Genomic DNA, 21,020 nt, shown 5'->3' on the forward strand with positions numbered 1-21,020 from the left:
GCCGCTGGCGGTGAAAGCAGCGGGGGTTAGGGAAGAGGCTCGGTGCTGGAAGCAGAATCATCTCTTCGCCGGGGGCACGGTCCAAGCCGGGCAGATTTGGACATCCTTGCAGTCCTCTGTCCCTCTGTACAGACACACACACCCCGAGCCCCCCACCCCCGCCCCCTCCCCCTGCAACACCCAGAGTCCCGCAGAGACACGCAATGCACATCCCTCGGTGTAGTCCCGCCGATAGGGATGAAGCGGAGAGAGGAAGGCAGGGACGGGGGTGGGGGCGGTAACGGGCCGAGTTGGATTAATTCGTCCCCAGCAGCTCCAAAGGCAAAGCGTGGGGAGGGGTGGGGGTGGAGGCTGCCGAGGAGGGGCGCAGCCCATCCTGGAGGGCCCTGGGGACCCCAGGAACCGAGCTCAGGGGCCGGCCCGGCGCCCGGCCCGCAGCACCGCCTCCCCGGAGGAAGGCGGAGGCCGGGAAGGGGGAGCGGGAGGAGGCAGAGGGCGGAGAAGGGCGGCGCGCTGAGAGGTTATTTGTGGTTCGCTTTGATCCCGAGGGGGAACCTGAAACTCTCACATTCCTGGCATAGCAGCCGCCTCCAGCGCGGGCCGATCCTGGGGCTGCGCGCTGGAGCCCGGGCGGCCAGAGCGTCGGCGCCACCGCCGAGTGCACACCTCTGCCGCTGAGGAGAGCCAAGCCGAGCCGGGCCGGGTCGTCGGGTCTGACTGCGCCGAGCACCCGCGGGCCGCAGCGGTAAGGAAGGCCGCTCGGCGCTTCGGGGAGCGCGCGGGGCCAGCAGAGACGCGCCCCAGCCGAAGCCCGAGCCCCGGCGCAGCCCGGCCTTTTCCGGGAGCGGGAGCCGGGCGGACCGAGCGTCCTCTGGGCGCAGTGCTCCCATTCCAGGCAGCTGCAAAGCCAGGCAAGGGGCGCTCCGTCCGGGGGCGCCACGCCGTGCCCCTGGGGAGTCTTTCGGAGGCGAGCGGGTCCCCTGGGGCTGGAGGAGGGGGCAACCTCTGGGGAGATCGGGGTCGTGTTTTAGGTCGCGGGTCGGGGAGAGGGGCGCGGAACTGGGCGGGAGTCGCCGCTTCGAGTTCAAGTTGCAGGGCCCTGGGAGCTGATTTGGTTAGGTGGGGTTACAGGTGTCTTTGCCCCCAACTAGCCCAAGAATTCCTCTTTGTCTTCCCTGGAAAATCCTCTCTGGAGCCACGAACTGGCTCTCACTTAGAAAGAATGCAGCCTGCCGTCCAGCCCGGTGACGTCAGCGCTGGAGCATTTGGAAAACAAAGAGGGCTCGGGTGGGAGGGAGAGAGGCGGACCCACGACGCTTAAAGACCTCTCTGGGCCACGGGCTCCCCTCGCCCGCTCGCTCCAGCGCACCGGCGGCCACCGGGTGCTCGTGGTCGGCCGAGAGTCCGGGTAGGCGGGATCCCTGGCTGGGGTGCGATCTGACTTAGAGCCCTCGCTTTGGTTCCTTAGGCAAGCATGAGCCCAGGCAAAGGCCGCAGATGCGTGCTTGCTTAGAATGGGGGGTTTCAGGGAGCGGAGCGCGCTAGCGTAGTAGAGGTGCACGGCCCGGGTCGGGTTGCAGGTTTTAGTAATGGCTCAGCTGAAAGGATGTGCATCTGAGGGGCTTGACGGGCACAAATCTCGGGAACAGAGGCCAGAGGAGTGTTCCCTGCTCCCAGGCACGCTGTTGAGTGGAGGGGGCCTGGAATCTGCCCGGAAAGGCTTGCATTCTCCGTCCTCCTCAGCGGGTGATTAACCTAGGAAATGCCCCACGGAGGAAACTCGAGGGCCAATTTATTCCTGTTTTGCCTCTGGTAACTCTAGAGTCTTGCATCTTCACTCCTTGTGTGTGGGGGGCATGTCTGGGTGCCAGGAAGGATGGGTACAGAGATGCCCTCCAGACTCATGTCCCTCTCCCCAGTTCTGGGCGGCTAGGAGGGGGAGTGGATTGGGAATGGCTGCTCTGCCGACCTGCCAAGCCCTAACTGGAGCAGGGCACTGGGACTAGTTTTGTGGCAGAGGAGGGGCCACATTTCTCCCACTGCTCTCCTCCCATACACACAAGACTTGTGTAAGTGTGGGGTTTTTTTGATTTTCCTTGAATCCCAGTTTGGAGGTTTGTGTTGGAGGAGGCTGTGGAAAGGAAGCCGGGTGAGGCAGGCAGCCTTCCAGGCCATGAGCCACTGGGAGCCCAAGCTCAGAAGGGAACACCTACCTCAGGAGAGATTATCTCCCTACACTTTAGACTCCCAGCTCCCAGCCCGAGGTCCCTGCAACCCAGAGCCTCCCCCTTCCCACCTTACTCCTCCAGCTGGCTGAGGTGGGTGTGACTGATGTGAAGATGCTGGGTGCCCATCCCCTGTGTGCCTAGAGGACCATTGAGGGCTTTTCCAAGTAGCAGTGTGTGTGTGGCTGGGGGTGGTAATCATGAAATCAAAGACATCGTGCCATCCTTTGTTTTTCCTGGAGCACCCATGCAGTTACTGTCAGCACACAGACTGTGTGACTGACCCACAAACCTTGATGGGGGGCAACTTTTTGCCTCATCTCACAAAACCGTCGTCCTATTGTTGCCTCCCTTCTTTCATCCGTTATTCACCAGACCAGAGGCATTTTCTCCTTCTTCCTGTTCACCTTGCAGAGTGACTGCCAAGGTCATCGCATGACAGGGAGGGCTCAGCAGGGTAAAGGGTGGGGAGTTAGCTGTGCCAAGGCTGGGGCTCAGGCACGCTTCATCCCAGAGGGTCCTGGGGGCTTTTTGCCTAGGAATTCTACTGGGCTGGACTCATTCTTTATCACCTGCCAATAAACTGGGACCCTGTCCACCCCTGGACTAGACAGCTCAGTGGTTAGATCTGAACTAGGCCTGCCCTGGACTCTCTCATCAGGCTCTTTGATGGGAAGCTGACTGTAGGAGGCTGTGGTTCCTGGTTGATTACCCTCTAGGTTACTGGTGTCTTTCCCCAGCATAGTAAGTCTCCATAAGTGTGATTATAATGGCAGACAGATTTGCAGTGCACCAGGAGATTGACAGCATTGCCTCTTTTAATTCTTAACTCCATGAGGCAAGCTTTATTCTTTCCATTTTTCTGATGGAGAAACTGAGGCTCAGAGGTTAGGTAACTTGCCTTATCAGTAGGTGGCAGCATTGGCAGTTGAACCCAGTCCTGTGTGACCCTCCATAGGATTGCTCTTTACCATTATGCTTGGGACGGGACTGTAATGGAAGGTGCCCCCCTTCCCATGTGCTCCCACTGATTGCTCTTCTTTCTGTCTTCGCAGGTGCTCTGGGGCCAGGTGCCACTGGCCTCTGTCCAGGTGGGTGTGTGCAAGCCAAGGAAGCATGAGGACACTGGAAGACTCCTCCGGGACAGTCCTGCACCGCCTCATCCAGGAGCAGCTGCGCTATGGCAACCTGACTGAGACACGCACACTGCTGGCCATCCAGCAGCAGGCCCTGCGGGGTGGGGCCGGGGCTGGGGGCACAGGGAGCCCCCAGGCCTCCCTGGAGATCTTGGCGCCCGAGGACAGTCAGGGGCTGCAGCAGGCCACAAGGCAGGAGCCCCAGGGCCAGGAACACCAGGGCGGTGAGGCCCACCTGGCAGAGAACACCCTCTACCGGCTGTGCCCACAGCCCAGCAAGGGCGAGGAGCTGCCCACCTATGAGGAGGCCAAAGCCCACTCGCAGTACTATGCAGCCCAGCAGGCGGGGCCCCGGCCACAGGTTGGGGACCGGGATCCCCGAGGGGCCCCGGGAGGCAGTCGGAGGCAGGATGAGGCTCTGCGGGAGCTGAGGCATGGGCACGTGCGGTCCCTGAGTGAACGGCTCCTGCAGCTGTCCCTGGAGAGGAACGGCGCCCGGGCCCCCAGCCACATGAGCTCCTCCCACAGCTTCCCACAGCTGGCCCGCAACCAGCAGGGCCCCCCACCCAGGGGCCCCCCTGCCGAGGGCCCGGAGCCCCGTGGACCTCCGCCTCAATACCCACACGTTGTGCTAGCTCACGAGACCACCACCGCTGTCACGGAGCCACGGTACCGCGCCCGCGGCAGCTCGCACTTCCAGCATGCTGAAGTCAGGTACCTGCCCGTCTTGGTCTTTCAAGCTCTTGATTTTCTTCCAGTGCAGTTCTCCCAGGGTGGAGAGCCTCCGGGACCGCACCTTGCGTCAGGGCTGGCAAGAGCCCCACCTCACCCCTCCCAGCCCAGAGGAAGGCTTCCTGAAAGGGGGTAGCTGATGCCTGGAGGAGAGAGGGACTTAGCCAAGGTCACCTGAGAACTTAGTGGCATCCCTTGCTTTAATTCAGAGATGGACACCATTGGCTGAATAGCTGTAGCAGTCAAGTAACTAGGGTTCTCAGGGGATGTGAATTACAGCAGGGGGCTACAGGTTAGATTTCAGAAAGAAATTCCTAAAGACAAGGGTTGGGAATCAGTGCCAAACTGTTTCCAGGTTAAGTGAGAACAGGTGGGGCCTCCTTCGCTGGAGATTTTTACGAAGAAGTGGACAGTTTGCTTTCTGTGATTATTGGGAGGCATTCCTCATAGAGACCTCTCCCCATCCTACATCGAGTAGGAGCTGTCCCATCTCTACTGTTCATTTCCTTTTTTGCTTTTCCATGTGCTCCATGTGGCTGCCCTGTAGTGGGAGAGGATTCTGGGTCCAGGCGAGCCCCTTTCTGTAGAAGCTCAAGAGAGGCTGCGGCGGGGCACTGATTTTGATTCTGAGTGTGAAGGGAAGCCATTAGAGTATGCCTGGCTTACCTTTTTAAAAAGGTCCCTCTGGCTGCATGTTAGAGAATGGATTCTAAGGGGCCAGAGTGGAAGCAGGGAGACCAGGGAGAGGCAGGAAGCCCAGCGAGTTTGCAGAAACATGGGTTCCTAGAAATGAGGCTCTCACTTGGCCCAGCACCTTCTCCCGAGAAGCTGACACACCCATCATTTCACACACCCTGCATCTCCCCCGACGGGGGTCCAGGAAACCCCGCCAGAGGGGCCTGAGGATTTGCAGACTCCCTTCCTCTGGTGGCTCAGGGTCAAAGTCTGGTTCTCTGCATGCCTGCTTAGTCGTCATGTAGTCACCCACTTTCCCACCGTTTGGCCTTTCCTGGGAAAGATGCCTTTCCTTGCTCTCGAGAAATAAGTGACGCGGCCACGTTGGAATGGAGGAACAGGAGCGTGGAGCCCTGTGGGTTTTCTCCAACCTCCACCTCCCGGGCCCCCCACCGTATCTCCCTTCTCAGGGCGCAGTCGGGGAGAGTTTCGGAAGCTGAGTCGTGGTTTCTTCTTTTGGACCACCCTTATTGAACCCTGTCAGGAAAAGATAATATCGCGGAAAGGAAGTAGACTGATTGCAGGAGAACAAAAAAGCGAGGGGGGAGGGGAGGACACGGGGAAGGGAGAACAAGTGTGAAGGGAAAGGAGACTATTCTTTCTGGGAGCTAAGTCATCCCCAAAGAATGCCAGTTGTGTCTGCCTGGCCCAGGGCAAGGGGGAGCGAGTCCGTGCAGCAGCCCCCAGAATGCCACATTTAGCAGTGCAGGGAGTTCGGACATTCCAGTGGGGACCTGCTGCTTGGCTCTCACTAGAAGCTCCACCGGAGGCAGTAAGAGAAGTCCATCTGCCCATCCTCTCCTTTAGGCTGATCAGATGAGGACTGTTTGCTGGGACCTGGGGCCCGGGACTTTTCTTTTGGCCTAGGGTCCTAAGAAGAGCAAGGGAGGGAGCCTAGGCTGGAGGGGGAGGGACAAGGAGGAGAATGGGCCTGAGTGCTGAGGTGATGGACTCCGAAGTGGAATTAAATTTTTGTGGGGCTTCTGGGACTTGGAAAATTCCTGGGGAAACTGAGGCAGTCTTTTCTTTAACACTTGGAGTCACAAGGCCCCAGAAAGGCTCTGTGACCCTCCCCCATGCCTCTTGCTCTTTGCTCCCGCCCTCGACACGGGGACCTTAGGGTGATGTTACACCAGTGCTAGAGGCCAGTAGAACATTGTCCCTAAATTCAGGCTATTGCAGTAGTCCAGAGGTGGCCCCTATACCCCAGAAAATCCAGTGTTTGGGTCTATTTCCTCCATAAACAGAGAGTAACCTGCGGTTGCCACTGGGTGAGGTAGAGGATGGGCCGCCATTATGGTGGCGCCAGCTGTGGGCCCATCACTCTGCCAGGCCTCGTGTGGCCCTGGAGTCCCCTTGAGGCTGGAGATGCTGACCCTCAGGATTTAGCAGAGACATGCCAGCACCCTGGGGATTTGAAGGCCTATTGTGTCAGACTCTGGAGCTCAGACTCTTACCCTGACATCTGTCTCGCTGCTCTAACCTTAGCCATAGTCTTCTGAAAATGTTTCTGCAAGGGGTGACGGGACCCGAAATAGGAGGGAGAAAATGTGAGTGTGCTGCACGGGCAGGTGCTACTGTAAGGCCTGAAATGGGCGGCTTGGAACAGACACGGGGGTAGCTGCTGGAGCCCAGCCACCAAGTGGCTCAAAAGCCTGGAAGGCTCTGTGCCCAGTCATGATTGACGTGGCCTGCAGACCCAAAAAGAACCTTCTGTTGATTAGAAGGGTCAAGTGCACATTTTTTAAGATGCCTTATTTAAGCACTGGTTGCTTAAGGTCCAGGACTGCTCAGGCTGATCCCTAAGGCCTTGGCCACAGTGAGGCTGGGCATGACACAAGCGTCCCGATGTTAATCCCCTCCAGCCCAGCCTCCTAGCCCTTGAGGGTCTTGGGCAGACACCATGTGGAAAAGGCCTTCCCCACTGGTTGCTGCCTAACGCTGAGGGGAGGCGGAGTCGACTAGTCTTCCCAGTATGCCCAGGAGGGCTGCTCTGGGGTGGGAGCCACGAGGGTCTGTGCCGTCTCTGAGCACCGTCTCTTCTGTCCCCAGGATCCTGCAGGCCCAGGTGCCTCCTGTGTTCCTCCAGCAGCAGCAGCAGTACCAGTACCTGCAGCAGCCCCAGGAGCACCCCCCGGCCCCACACCCAGCTGCTCTTGGCCGCGGCCCCCTAGGCTCCCTCGGTCCACCTGGGGTGGAGGGGCCAGCAAGCACCCAGGCCTCCTCGGCCAGTGCCCACCTGGCCCAGATGGAGACTGTGCTGAGGGAGAATGCTAGGCTGCAGAGGGAGCTGGAGAGCTTGACGGAGAAGGCTGGTCGCATCGAGAAGGTAGGCCCTCCTGGGCCTCAGAGGGAGAGGGGGAGGAAGGGACCCCGAGGGGCTGACTGGGGAGTGGGCAGTCGAAGCAGAGGCAGGGGAGTCTGAAAGCTTGTCTGGCTGGGCTTCTCACCCATCCCTCTGCCCCCCACTCCTCATCCCTCATCCGCCCTCCCTCACGCGCCCTCCCTCACTGACTCCAGGCAGCTGAGGAGCAGCCCCGAGGCCAGCAGAGCAGGTCTGGAGCATGAGCAGTTGCTGGCCAGGGGTGATTAGAAAGAGCCCATTCACCAGCTCCCTGCACACTCGCACCCTGCCCCTGCACACACCCCCTCCCGCAGACACCTCCCACAGAGAACCTTTTGTGTTCCCCACACAACAGCAAGTCTGTTCTAGGCCAGCCCTGGCCAAAGAGAAAGCCCCTCCTCTTGGAAAAAACGAGTGACTTATTGGAATCACAGGCCAGCTAGGAGCACGTGCGGAACCTGCCAGCAGCCAAGTGGGAGGGGCAGCCGGGGCCAGGCTGGCCCTCTGCGGTGGATGGCGATGGCCAAAGGAGCAAATACTCCAGGCAGAGGCTGGTGGAGGTTAGGGGGTGGAGCTTAGGAGAGGGGGTGAGCTTGAAGGTTTACCAGCTATGTGTTCAGCTTTAGAAGGTGGCCTCGGCCTCCCCTGGCTATCCTGTGGCATCCAAGATAGGTCAAACCCCCAGAACATGGATGGAGTCCTTTTGTGCCCACCCCTGGCCTTCTGTGTTTAGATTTCTCAGCAGAAGCCAGACAAAAGTAAAATGCTTCTTTCTGGGTTTTGGCACAGGAAAGCTGTGTTCAGTCACCCTGGACGCAGGCACTTCCAGAGCACCTGACCCTGGGCTCACTCAGCATCTGGACCTGGGGACAGTTGACAGGAAGCTTGCTGGCTGGTTCCAGCAGTCTAGTCCACCTCCGGAGGCTAGAAGCTTCTGACCCTTCCAGAGAGTCGCCTGGATTTTTTGCTCTCACTTTTTATCCTCCCCTCTCTCACCTTTTCTGATGGAAAGGAGCAGATCAGCCTGGGCCGGTGGAGGGGGCTTTGATGCCACACACCCCCGGGAGCTCTCCCCTCCAGCTCTGTTCTCTGCCTCTTGCAGTTGGAAAGTGAAATCCAGCGGCTCTCTGAGGCCCACGAGAGCCTGACGAGAGCCTCTTCCAAGCGGGAGGCCCTGGAGAAGACCATGCGGAACAAGATGGACAGTGAAATGAGGAGGCTGCAGGACTTCAACCGGGATCTTAGAGGTGAGAACAGGTCACATGCAGAGCGTGTCTGTGGAGCACTCGATCCCTCGGGTCTGGAGGAAAATTCAGAATCTCTGTCCTCTGCAAAAATAAGTGTAAATTGACTCAAAGGGGGCCACCCTGATAGAGAGATGCTCGTCCCTGTGTTCTCGACCTTGGAGCCCCTCACAGAGCATTCACCTGTGTAGCCCAGGGTGCACCCTCCTCATTAGGCCCTGAGCTGACCTGGGGGCTTCCTTGTGTGCCCATCCCCAGCGTGGAGAATGCAGCCCCACAGATAGGACCCCAGGGGACACCTGGGCAGGCAGCTTCACCTGGTACTCAAACATCTTTCCTTCGTTTGAAACAGAGAGATTGGAATCTGCAAATCGCCGCCTGGCAAGCAAGACGCAGGAGGCCCAGGCAGGCAGTCAGGACATGGTGGCCAAGCTGCTTGCTCAGAGTAAGTAGGGGTCCCACTCAGAAGCGTGGCCAGAGGTGTGGGTGGTGGCCCATGGCAGCCCCGCTGGCCAGGGAGGATTGGTCCTCCGCCGTGTCAAAGCAGTTCTTTGAGCCCAGGTTACTGATTGCCTACTCTGTGCCCAGCACTGGACTGGACTCGGGAGGAGGGGTGGCTTCCGAAGAACAAGATCTGGTTCTATACTTATTGGGGAGATCAGTGGATGCATGAGGGACAGCTGGCGAGCAGTGCGTTGTGGAGCTGTGGTGCTGACCATCAGGGCAGTGTCCTTTGGAAGCAGAGGTGCAGTGGGCAGTGGAGGAGGCAGGATAACCCTGGAGACAGGTGGGATGAAAGAGAAGGAAGAGTCTGAGTTTCCCACGTGTTCCAGGCCACAGAAAGGTTGGGGGTGCCCAATGGGAATGTGAGAAGCTGGGGAGCATGGCGGAGCTGAGCCGTAACAAGACGGCCAAGTGGGCACCTGCAGACAGCCGGAAATGGGTTCCTGGAGCTTCACCGGCAGGTGCAGTCTGAAGAAGGGGTGTGGAAGGCTTATCTACAGAGGGTGGTGGAAGCCTCCTTGGAGAGGGGATGAGGTCATTATTGGCTGGTGCATTCAGTCATGCATTTGTTCATCAGCAGAACTGTGCTAAGCACCTGGCAGATGTTGAGCAGAAGGTGGGAGCAGGCCCAGGAGGGTACCATGGGGGGAGGTTAGGAGAGGGGGGTGAGCTTGAGGAAGGAGCAGGGTCATCTAAACACAAGATTCAAGGGAACAGGGGTGGCCCTAGCCCTGGAGACGAGTGACTAGGAGGTCCCCAGAGAGAGAGGTGCTGTGGGGACGGCAGGGCTGGAGAGCTGGCCACAGGTGAAGAAGCAGCTGGATGGCTCAAGTGGAGGCGCATGGAGCAGAGTGGGGTGGGGAGGCAGGGACAAAGGAAGCCCTGAGCGCAGCAGCAGGAAGAAGCTGTAGCAATCAGAAGAGACAAAGAGAGGCAGGTATTTATTGAGCTCCTACAGTATACTCCTACCATGTGCTATATAGGAGCATATTTGGGGTGTCTGCAGAGAAGTGGAATGGAGGTGGCTTGTGTCTGGGTGAGGGTGTCCTTGAGGAAGAAGGAGTCAAGGAACCATCAGGAAACCTGCTGTGGGTGACAGGTATAGGAGGGGGTGTCCAGAAGTGGAGGAGCAGCTTGAGGACTGAGCTTTGGCTGGCAGCACCTCCATTCTCAAGAAGGGCTCAGAGCCCTGGACAGGGCCGCCCAGGGCAGGGAATGGGGGAACACAGCACTGAAGGAAGGGGGTGGGCAGGAGGTAGGCTAGACTGTACTGCCTGGGGGGCAAGGTGGCAATGAGTTAGGGTCTCTGGGTGGGAGGTGATGGTGGTGAGGGAGAAAGGGGACGGGGCAGCCCTTGAGAGTCTGGAGAGGACGAGTTGCTGGGAGGAGGCAGAATGCGGGTGTCCTGTAGGAAAGGGACGACTTCTGGGGCATGGCTCTGCCAAAGAAAGGAAGTCACTGGGCGGGTTTCTGGGAGCCGGCGGAGGAGGGGCGAGGTGAGGAGGCCGGTCTGGAGGCGTTTCCGCTCCCCGGGGAGCCAGCGCCAGGCTGTTCTTGGCTCCTCGCTGGAGCCATTAATCTCTCAGCCGCGGGTGACCTGGATGCCTGGCATTCCAAAGCCTCCGGGCTGTTCCGCTCCCGGCCCGCCCCCCGCAGCTCCCTGCCGCGCGCGCGGCCCTGCGCCCTGGCCGCCGGCCGCTCGGCGAGGAGAGAGGGAGCACAAAGGGCCGTGCCTGTGGGGGCCTGGCTTGCTCAAGGCGAAGGGCGCATCCCCCTGCTCCCTCCGCAGCTCCCCGCGCTGCCTACAGCCGCCCACAGCCGCCCTCTGCCCCCTCCCCTGTCTCCCGGCTCCTCTCCCACCCGCCCAGGAGCTCCCCTCCCCAGCAGCCCCAAGTTTTATCCTGTGGCTGGGATGGCCAAGGCCTGAGGCCTCCCAGCCCTCGCCGGGGGTAGTGCAAGGCGGCAGGAAGCTGCTGGTAGCAGAAGGCTGGAAGCGGGCCCCTCCACAAGGCCTAAGGAGACCCAAGCAGGAATTCCTTGCTCCTTAATAGCCTGGGGAAAACAGAATGCTCAGGGAGGATGTCTCTGGTTGCCCTCCCTTTTTCCGGGGTCAGCCAGCACTAGCGGGGAAGAGATCATTACTACCAGTGCCTGGACTTTTCCTAGTAGGCAGGCCAGATGGACCAGCTCTCGCTGCCCTCTCTGGGGATCTGGCCTGGAGTCCTGTCCCCCTTGGGCAGTTTCCTCTCACCTGAGCCTCTGTTTCTGGGGCTGTAAGATGGGACCATCAGAAAAGACTGGGGTGAGATGCAGGCCCTGCAAACTGTAAGCTGAAGGGCTCTGTGAAGCCAAGGAGGAGGTCATTGTCTCTAGGTCCAAACCCCCAGTGTGTCCTCCCTGCTTGCCCCCTCCTCCCCTCTCACTGGATGTGAAGCTGGTGCAGGAGGAACGGCTTAATTTCAGTATTGTTGAGCTTCCCCATCTTTTCCCTCCACGCCAAAGGATGAGGCCAGCCTGGGCCCAGCATTCCAAAATCCAGAGTGAGCCAGAGCTGACCTGAGCCGCCTGTGTCCTCCCTCTCCTGCCTCCGGGTCCTGAGTCAATGAATCCTCCTTTCTGCCTGCTGGGTCCCAAGCCTTGACTCTTCTCTTCCAGAACTTGCACTGTCCTATACGATAGGTATTTAGGCACACGTGGCCCAAAGATTAAAATTAAATAAAATGAAAAATTCGGTCCCTTCCTTGCACTAGCCACATTTCAAGTGCTCACTAGCCATGCGTGCCTAGTGGCTACTGCACAGGTCGGCACAGTAGAGAACAATTCCATTACAGCAGAAGATTCCAGTGTGCTGTGATAGTGCTGTTCCAGGGACAGTGCCTTTGAGTTCATCAGGCACGCCCCACAGCCCCGTCCCCCTCTGCCCTCCAGCCAGACAGGCAGCCGACGCACTCCTGGGTGCCAGCCTGGGAGTCCCAAGGGGCAGGCGCATGGGAGGCGAATTTAAGCCTAGAGCATCAACTAGTAGACTCAGTGGTCTGGCTCAGGCCTCTCCAGGCCTGGCTATATGGAGAGGGTCTCTGAGCAGAGTTCTCCTGGACAGGTAACAAGATAATTTAAAAGTCAGGATGGCTGGAACCTCAAATGCAAATCTTTGGACCATTGTCATTTTCATTGTGCGGAGAAGTTTGCGTTTCTTTATGAGCCGGTTGCCCGTGTCTCAGTGGTCTCCCCAGACCATGGAAGGAAATGTGGTGCTCAACTGGGGGCCCTGGTTCCTCAGAATGAGCCCTGGAGCCCACTTTGGGAGGTCTCTGGGTATGAGGGCCTCACACCACAGTTGGAAGCAGACTGGTCGTCTGGAGCCAGGCTGCCCTGGGTTCCCGTCCCGGCAGCACCATTCACCTCCTGTTTCCTCCCCTGTGAGTTGGGGGTCACAAATCCTCCCTCAAGGGGCTGGTACTGGAGGCTTCAATGGAATGAGATGTAAGTGCCTGGCTCGAGGTGCAGCAATGGTGGTTCTCTTCCATTCTTTCATTCTCCTACTAGGACAATGACCCCACATACGTCTCAGTCCACCTGGGCCTCCGTTCTCACATCTGTAAAAGGGCATCACAGTTCCCCTCTGGCCAGTCTCTAGTGTCATCATGAGGCTCAAGGGAGATTGTGAACGTGGTTTGGAAATGGTGGCACCTGGCACAAGTGGACAGCATTTGGGGCTGTCCTGTGGCAGGTCCATGTCCTAGCAGAGAGGCAGTATAGCCCAGTCGTTACTGCAAGGACCCTGGAGTCAGGCGCTGCCATTTCCTTGTGACTTCACCTGAGCCTGAGTTTCCTGGCCTACAGAATGGGGTTAAAGATGGTACCTGACTCCTCAGGTTGTTGAGAGGATAAGATGCAATCATGCTCATCCAGCGGTCAGCACAGAGCCCAGCACATGGTGGGCGCTCAGTGGGGCCAGCCAGGGTGGTCGCTGTCACTGACCCAGCCTCGCTCTCTCCCTGCAGGCTACGAGCAGCAGCAGGAGCAGGAGAAGCTGGAGCGGGAGATGGCACTGCTGCGCGGCGCCATCGAGGACCAGCGGCGGCGCGCCGAGCTGCTGGAGCAGGCTCTGAGCAACGCACAGGGCCGGGCGGCGCGCGCCGAGGAGGAGCTGCGCAAGAAGCAGGCCTACGTGGAGAAGGTGGAGCGGCTGCAGCAGGCACTCGGGCAGCTGCAGGCCGCGTGCGAGAAGCGTGAGCAGCTGGAGCTACGTCTGCGGACGCGCCTGGAGCAGGAACTCAAAGCTCTGCGTGCACAGCAGGTGAGCTGGGAAGACCCCTGGAGGTGGCAGAGCTAGGGCAGCATTCCAGGAGGCCCCTTCTGAAGCCCCTGGGAGCCTCCTGGAAAGCAAGAGTGATCTCTGTTCCAGCCGTGCTGCAGGCTTCTCCCAACCAGCAGTCTTAGCAGAGGCTCTGCCACTCGGCTGTGTGCCAGCCTTGGGGACTTAAGACTTGGGCTTCTGTCCTCAGCAGCAGCAGGGGTTGGCGCCTTGGTCTTCAGAAAAAGTAGGTCAGGAACCTTGATGTAGAAGCCTAGCCAGCTTTTATACATCTCCCCAAGATCAAGAGGGAAGATGGTCTTTATCGTCACTTTGGACTGTGTGAATAGCTCTGGTGTTTACAAACCAGACAGACTTCTCTCTCCACGCCCAGCCCTCCCCTTCCCACAGAGTGAGGCTCACCACACCTCCTGGTTTGCCCAGTTCTGCCTGATTTACAACTAACTGTCCCAGTGTAATTATTAAGAGCACCCCTTTCCCAGTTTGGAGGATAATTTGTATGGCCACCTATGCAAGGCAGACCCTTGGCCACAGGATTCAGGGCAGGGGTGTGGGGACCATGCCGCCTCCTTTGTCTCTGGGTGGGAGCAGGACCAGGGGAGCGTGCTGTGAATAGTTGAACAAGCACGTGCATAAGTGAGAGGCCTCGTGTGGAGGTGAGATGTGGCCGCCACACCCCATCCTCCGCCCTTGACCACAGTGCTCCTTGCTCTGTAGAGACAGGCAGGCACCCCCAGCAGTGGCAGTGGTGGGTCCCCGGAGCTCAGTGCCCTGCGGCTGTCAGAGCAACTGCGAGAGAAGGAGGAGCAGATCCTGGCGCTGGAGGCCGACATGACCAAGTGGGAGCAGAAGTATTTGGAGGAACGTGCCATGAGGCAGTTTGCCATGGATGCCGCTGCCACGGCCGCTGCCCAGCGCGACACCACTCTCATCCGACACTCCCCCCAGCCCTCGCCCAGCAGCAGCTTCAACGAGGGCCTGCTTGCCGGTGGCCACAGGCATCAGGAGATGGAAAGCAGGTGGGGCGTGGCAGGCCAGGGCACCTGAGGCAGGGGTGGGGGTGGCAGTGTCTAGTCCCTCCATGTCCTTAATCGCTGGTGAACAGGCCCCTCTCCTCACACGGCTCAGCACTCCCTCCTGCTTGTGAGCTGACCCCGTGTGTTTGGCACACCAGGCATCATACCCATGCTCTTTCCCAGAGAAACCAACTGAGTGCTTGGTCTGCCCAGGAGCCCCCACTGTAGGGTGCTGGATGCCATCCAAGGCTCTGGGCCTCTACCTGCCCCCCCCCCCCCCCCCGTGTAAATCAGAGACTAAGGCTTTCCAACTGAGTCCTCACTGTGTACCACCCCAGAAGGAATGTGGACTAGGTCCTGGTTTGGGGATAGCTAGTGTTTTCTCTCCAAAAACAATCTCAGAGGCCCCACAAGATTTCCACTTGACCCATGTCTGACTCAAAAGCACAAACACATCAGCTGACCCCGTTTGATGGTCTGCAGCTCTGGGGTTGTGCCTTCCAGGATGAGGGGTGTGCCATTGCTATCATCTGATGAATCCAGAACCCACCCATGATAACCTACCTTTGCTGGTGCAAGAAGGGCCCAGAGCCTCGTGCACTGGTGATTTTCAGAGCACGAAATGTCGGAGCTGTGATGACATTTCTGAAGGGCCCCCCACAGCCCCTGCTACAAGGGCAAGAGGGTCCAGCCCGGCTGTAGGAAGGGCTTTCCCTCCATCTTTTGCAAGGTGGGAAGGGTGGAGGCCGCTAGATCTGTGGGTCTGACGATGTGGGCGTGATTTGTCACACTCAGGTTAAAGGTGCTCCATGCCCAGATCCTGGAGAAGGACGCAGTGATCAAGGTCCTTCAGCAGCGCTCTAGGAAAGACCCTGGCAAGGCCACCCAGGGCTCCCTGCGGCCTGCCAAGTCTGTGCCATCTATCTTTGCGGCTGCAACGGCAGGGACCCAGGGCTGGCAAGGGCTCTCCTGTAGTGAGCGCCAAGTGGATGCCCCTGCCAGGCTGGCTGCAGGTGAGAGGAGGCTGGTGGGTGGCATAGTTGGAGGGGTAGGTTGCTCTCAGCCTTCCTCTTGTCCAGGGAGCCAGCTTATATTCTGGCTCCAGTGACCCTGTAGCCCACAGCTGTCCCACTGCTGTGAAGAAGGCCGTAGCCGCCCATCTCCCTAAATTCTGTCACCCTCGGCCCCAGTCACTCTCCATCTAAGTAAGATAGAGCTTCCTGTGCAGATGCGCCTTCTAGGAGAGCCCCCTCCACTCCTCATTCTAAGCAGATGCCGTAGAAATTCTAGAGTCCCTGCTGGCTTTAAGATTTAATCTACAAAGAAGTGTTCTGCCACGTGAAATGTTTGGAAACCAATCCAACCTGAGAGTTATTCCTATTTGGAAACAGGAGCCTTTAATCTTAATTGAAGTTCTCGCAAATTGAGAGCGATATACCACCTTGAGCCCCCAGTAGGTACGGTTAACTTGAGGTGTTCTTCATGGAGGCTACATCTTTTGGGCGAGGCAATAACTGTCAGCCTCCTACCTTTCCAGCAGACAGGGCCACTGCGGAGGAGGCAGTGGCTGTGGCTCCCATCCCTGCCCATTCCAAACATGGGAGCAGAGATGGGAGCACCCAGACTGACGCCCCCCCGGACAGCGCCGCTGCCTGCCTGGGACTGGAGCCTGACAGCCTTCTGGGGTGCAGCAGTGGCCAGAGGACAGCCTCGCTGGGTAAGTCCCCACTTCCCCTGGCTTCTGTGTGGGGCAGGGCTGAGGGCGTGCTGGGGCATGAACTGGAGCACCAGGCCCTTTCTTCCCAGACCCCTCCTGTTCGCTGCCCCCACTCCATGGGGAGACCTGCACAGTGCCGGCAGAGCAGGGAGTATGGCCCACCGCAATATGAGCGTGAGGGCTGGTTGGGACCGTGAAAAGAGGAACTGAAAACCCTGGTTGCAGACAGATCCAAAGTTCAGAAAGAAAGCAACCACGTGGGAGGCACTTCATCTCCTCTTTCCTGGTCTTCCTTGCATATTTAATTGCCAACCTAAACATCTAAGATAATGGAGCTTGGCCGGTATCCTGATGGCACTCTCAAGTTAGAAGACTTTGTTGAAAAAGAGTCCGGGAAGGAGAAATTTGAGAAGATACCATTTAATTTTTTTGCTCCCCTTTCATATTAGCCTGTGCCTCACCATCTCAGAAAACCACAGACATGAAAAGAATGTTGCAGCCTCCCTCTCTCAGGGCTCTCCACCCTCCTTCCAAGCCCTCCGACTGGTCAAAGTTATAAACAGATGCGTCTCCATGTTGGAGGTTGGTGGTCTGGGTGGAGAGCTCAGAGGGAGCAGAGCATTGTGCTTGGTTGGCCAACTTATGGGAACTGGGGTACCTGGGCCGCTGAGGTGGGGAAAGTTGGTGAAGAAAGATCCTATCTTAAAAATGTGCCAGGATCTAAAACATCCTAGAAATACTCACTGGCATGTGCCTGTGTTCTTTTCTCTCTCTAGACTCTGTGGCTACATCCAGAGTCCAGGACTTGTCGGACATGGTGGAGATACTGATCTGAAGGGGGTGGTGCCTGGGGGACTGGGAACCATTCCCTGCTCTCCTCTGCCCTGTGCCACTCTCGGCCATTCCAGTAGCCCCCTCCAACTGCTGCTTCTTCACTTTACCCAGCCGAGCACTCGTTCCCATTGACCATCTGGTCCCAGGAGCTTAGGAAGGATGCTGCAGGGGAGAGGGATGCTGTGAGAGCATCTGCACCCCAGAAGACCCTGCCTCTTAGCCCTACATTCCTCCTGGGCTGTGCAGAATGAGGATTCAACCTTTACCCGCTGCCCAAGTCTTGCTGCTGGGGTAGCAACTGAAAGCTCAGAAGAGAGCTCAGCCCCCTCTGCACCCCATGTTGGCACTCAGGCAGGGAGGGAGGGGATGTGTGAGTTTGGGGGCTGATTTCCAAGGATGGCTGCCCGTGGACACCAGGTGGGCTGGTTCAGTAATCAAGTTGGCCATGGTGTTCCCCTCTAGCTGAGTGTGGTCCCAGCCAACCTCATCTGCTCCTCAGCTCCTCACTGCCTCCTTGGGATCACTAAGACTTGCATCCTTTGGGGATTGTTGAGGGTGTTAGTCCTGCAGAAGCCACAGCCTCACCCGCTCACTTGGAGTGGGTAGGGGCCATTTAAGTGGACTGGGGTACGCTGTGCAGTTTGTATATAATTCCCTTTCTGTGGAACAGAAGATTGAAGCATGCTACTTCAGATTTGTCCCCTCATTCTGTGCCCCCATCCCTGCTGTCACGGTTCCTGTAACTTCTGACCAGCCTCCCAGTTATCTCCCCTACTCAAGTCCGTGAATTTTGATACTGGTTGATCCATGGGTGATTGGCTGTCTTTTCCTCCATCTTGAGCCCCGTTTTAAATGCCCATGGGACCCCCATCACCAGCCTCTTGAGGTGGCTCCACAGCTCCTGTCCCTGGGACACCCTGTCAGTTTAGTTATGACCCCTGAGCCAGATGAAATGAGCCACCACACAGACATCTGCCATGGTGGGCTTCCCAGCACCGATTCTCGAAGGAAACTGGAGAAGTTGCCTTGTTCTCACCTGAGTCTTTGTTTTCACCTGGAAGGATTGCAAGAGGGAGCCATGCGGTGAAAACTAGTCAATGAGCTACAAGATGTGACTCAAATAGCCCTCAGAAGGGAGCCCCCATCACACAATGGCGCCCGTGAGGCTGGCCCCTCAAGCGACCCGTGCCCAGCACCCTGAAGCAGGGCCAGCGCTTCAGAGTTAGAGTGAAGCGTCCACATGGCACCTGCCAGCAGCAGGGACTTTGACCTATGGTCTTAAAGAGTCCCCCAACTCAGCCCAGGAGCGATTGGTGGATTTTAGCCGTTTGTCTTGACTGTTTTTAGTTCTCTTTGAATCTTTGTTTTTTCCTGTACAGTTTTTAGGTTCTGTATGTGTTGTTTTATTCCCATGGTTCCTCAAGTTTCCTTTTTAAACATTTGCATTTGCTGGACAATTGCATATTTTTTTAAATCCCCCTATCCCTCTTTAAAGCTGAAAAATACATTTGGTTCATGTGCATTGTTTACAAAGAAAAAAGAAAAAAAAAGAAAAAAAGGCAAAAAAATATTGTGAAAGGAAAAAAACAATTTAATATATTTTGGATTAATATTTGGTATTTCTTTTAAAGTATTTTTTGTGCTGTGAATGTTTTTCTGCCAAAGACCATGATGTGTGTCTGTATGTTTAAGTTATCGTAAATATTTAAAATGTAAACATGGCTGTTTTGTTATGCCACCCTGTACCAGGATTGCTGCCGCATTCCACTGGGTATAACAGTATTTTAATTAAAAAAAAAAATAATTAAAGGTGGTGTCTTTGCATAGGTGAGAGACAGCATTAGGGGGGAAAGGGAGTGAGGATTTTGGGGGGGCACCCATGTCATAGTGCCTGACCTCTCTCGGCATTGAACTGCTGTGGTCACTCACTCCACAATAGAGTGGGTGTCCAGAGGTGGCTTTATCCTTCCCGGCTCCCATCTTCCCTCCTTCCTCTCAGCCCAGCACAGGGAGTCCTTGTCTGGGACCATCGCAGGACCATGCCTGCCCTGTGCCTGGACACGGGCAGAGAGTGTCCATGTGTGTGGCACATTCTTGGGCACAGCCTCCCTGTCTTGCTGTGGCATCACTACCCTTGCCCCATGCCCAGGAAAGCATGTTGTTCCAACCCGTAAAAGAGAAAACCATTCTCAATCTTAGGTGTTCCCGTATCAGAAACAAAGTACCTGCCTGTGCACAGGGGGTGGGCACACTGGGATTCCCAGTCAGGATGTGGCTGGCAGTCCGAGGTTGACCACGAGGCAGCAGGCAGCCAGACAGGCTGCGGGCACGTGATGGGAACGGTTACCCGCCATGGCTGTGGGTGAAGTGTGTTCAGGGCAGGTGTGGGGACTTAGCAGCCATGTCGATGTGTAACCAGTAGGATCCTAGAGAACATGTCTTCCTGAGCCGGCCCACCTGCCCACAAGAAAATGGAGCCAAGCAAGTAGAATTGGGACCCTCTAAGGACTTTTTTTAGCAACTTTGCAAATGGTGATGGACCCCAGCAGATGGGGAGCTCTCCATGCAGGATTCCCCACCCAGCACAATGCAGATGCAACACCCCCACCCCCGTGGCCATACCTCCACCCCAGCCCTCTCCAGCTTGCTTCCCCCTACCTGGGCAGTATCAACTCCTCCCACCAGGGCCTGGATTGGAGTTTGCCATGGGGATAGGCTGCTCTCTTAAGATGCAGGCCTGGTCCCTGGAGGCCCCTCCTCCCCGGGCCATACCAGCCCATGGTATGCTAAGACGTGGTGCCCAAGCAAAACGGCAGGGCCTGGGGCAGGGGGTTCCAAAGAACAGTTTAACGAGTATCCTGTCCACCTCCACCTGCCCCGAAGAGCCCTTGGAGGGCAGCTCAGACCTGGGTGCAATAAGCCCTCACAGAAGCGCCGTCCCATCCCCAGCACCTTTGGCCAGGGGCTCAGAGCACCTGTGCCTTCTGCAGGAGCTAGTCTGGCAAGAGTCACTTCCGTATTTTCTTGGCCCAGACCCGGGGGGTGGGATGAAGAAACCAATCCCCGTGTGCCCAGCGCGTGTACATACGTGAGTATTTGTGTGTGTATCTGTGCACGTGTGCTTGAGCATGCATCACAGAGAAAGGTGCCCTCTCCAGCCACGTGGTCACCAGTGGCCCTGAGAAGATATTTATTCTCAGAAAAGGGGTCGAGTAGGCTTCTCAGTGCACTTTGAAATTCCTCCTAACAGAGCTCAGAACCGGGGGAGCTGCAGGTGGGGTAGGGCAGGCCCTGGGGAGGGGAATGTTTGCCCGTGTGCTCCTGTGGCAAGGGGGCCTGGGCCATGAGGGGGCCGGTGCCTGGGTCTCACAGCTGGCTCGTCTGGGTCCTTTGGGGTCCCAGGTCCTCTGTGAGGGACAGCCCTGCTCTGCTCTGCCCTCCCTCAGTGCCTCCACTAACAGGGCTGGGAGTGTGGCTCAGAATGAGCCGCACACTGCCCCGAGGGTGGGGAGGCGAACTGTGAGCACAGTCCCAGCCCTCTCCCTTCTCTTACCTCTGGGTTAATCGTTAACTCTCCCCCTGGCTCAAGCATGTGTCAGGCTCGGAGGGCTTGGCGAAATGTGTCGAGATAGGGGCAGCAAATTGGGGCCCAGAAATGGCTGAAGCTGCTCCACTGCCCCCAAGGACCCCAGCTGGACAGGAAACTTGTTTGCAGTGGCCACGATCTTGTCTCCTAGCTCAGTGAGGACCCAGCCAGGATGCACTGGTCCCTGAACAGCCCTGGCTGTGTGTGAGTGATTCCCAGAGACCCCAGCACCAAGCAGTGCCTGCATGGACCCACCAGGCCTGGATCCAATACACCAGAAAAGCACCAAAGCAACCAAGCTCTCAGCATCCTTTTTTTATTGAGATATAATTCACATACCATAAAATTCACCCTTTCAAAGTGTACAATTCAATGGCATTTTATATCATAAATGGTATTTTATATCCATTTTAAGCCAGTGGTCAACCACGGGTCATCACTAAATGCCCGCCAGTGGGCCATATGGATGCAATTAGAAGTGCTGTTTGATCTGGTGCGTTCACACTTGTCGGCTTCTATTTCTCGGGTTGACACTTTGATCTTTCCACAGCTGACAGTCTCCTTGCATCCAGCCTGGCCGGCAGCTCCGGCACACCTCTGCTGGGCCACAGAGAGGACACTGCTCTGAG

General features: G+C 57.4%; 1 protein-coding gene across 7 annotated transcripts; it reads left to right on the top strand.

Annotated features, from left to right (window-relative positions):
- The first annotated feature begins 579 nt into the window (after nt 1-579).
- AMOTL2 (angiomotin like 2) lies at nt 580-18,614 on the top strand. Of its 7 annotated transcripts, none has more exons than XM_087430547.1 (10): nt 580-745; nt 3,281-4,075; nt 6,881-7,157; nt 8,275-8,419; nt 8,769-8,861; nt 12,925-13,220; nt 13,956-14,257; nt 15,050-15,267; nt 15,795-15,971; nt 16,421-16,719. In XM_087430547.1, the coding sequence occupies exons 2-10, from the start codon at nt 3,342-3,344 to the stop codon at nt 16,528-16,530; spliced, it is 2,352 nt and encodes a 783-aa protein (XP_087286673.1). In that variant the 5' UTR covers nt 580-745; nt 3,281-3,341; the 3' UTR covers nt 16,531-16,719. The 7 variants fall into 7 exon arrangements, with proteins under 7 accessions (XP_087286673.1, XP_087286671.1, XP_087286674.1 ...); XM_087430545.1 differs by having other exon boundaries at nt 15,792-15,971; nt 16,421-16,718; XM_087430548.1 differs by lacking the exon at nt 16,421-16,719 and adding an exon at nt 16,748-18,614 and having other exon boundaries at nt 581-745; nt 15,792-15,971.
- The last annotated feature ends 2,406 nt before the right edge of the window (nt 18,615-21,020 follow it).

Source organism: Ceratotherium simum, chromosome 5, assembly GCF_057802395.1.
Source record: "Ceratotherium simum simum isolate JZ-2026a chromosome 5, ASM5780239v1, whole genome shotgun sequence".
Classification (NCBI taxonomy): domain Eukaryota; kingdom Metazoa; phylum Chordata; class Mammalia; order Perissodactyla; family Rhinocerotidae; genus Ceratotherium; species Ceratotherium simum.

Bases quoted from the DNA above. Each gene is read 5' to 3' on its own strand.
- AMOTL2 (XM_087430545.1), top strand. From the start codon at position 3,342: ATGAGGACACTGGAAGACTCCTCCGGGACAGTCCTGCACCGCCTCATC. The intron at 8,420-8,768 runs GTGAGAACAGGT...CGTTTGAAACAG, and splicing joins CTTCAACCGGGATCTTAGAG to AGAGATTGGAATCTGCAAAT. The intron at 15,972-16,420 runs GTAAGTCCCCAC...CTTTCATATTAG, and splicing joins CCAGAGGACAGCCTCGCTGG to CCTGTGCCTCACCATCTCAG.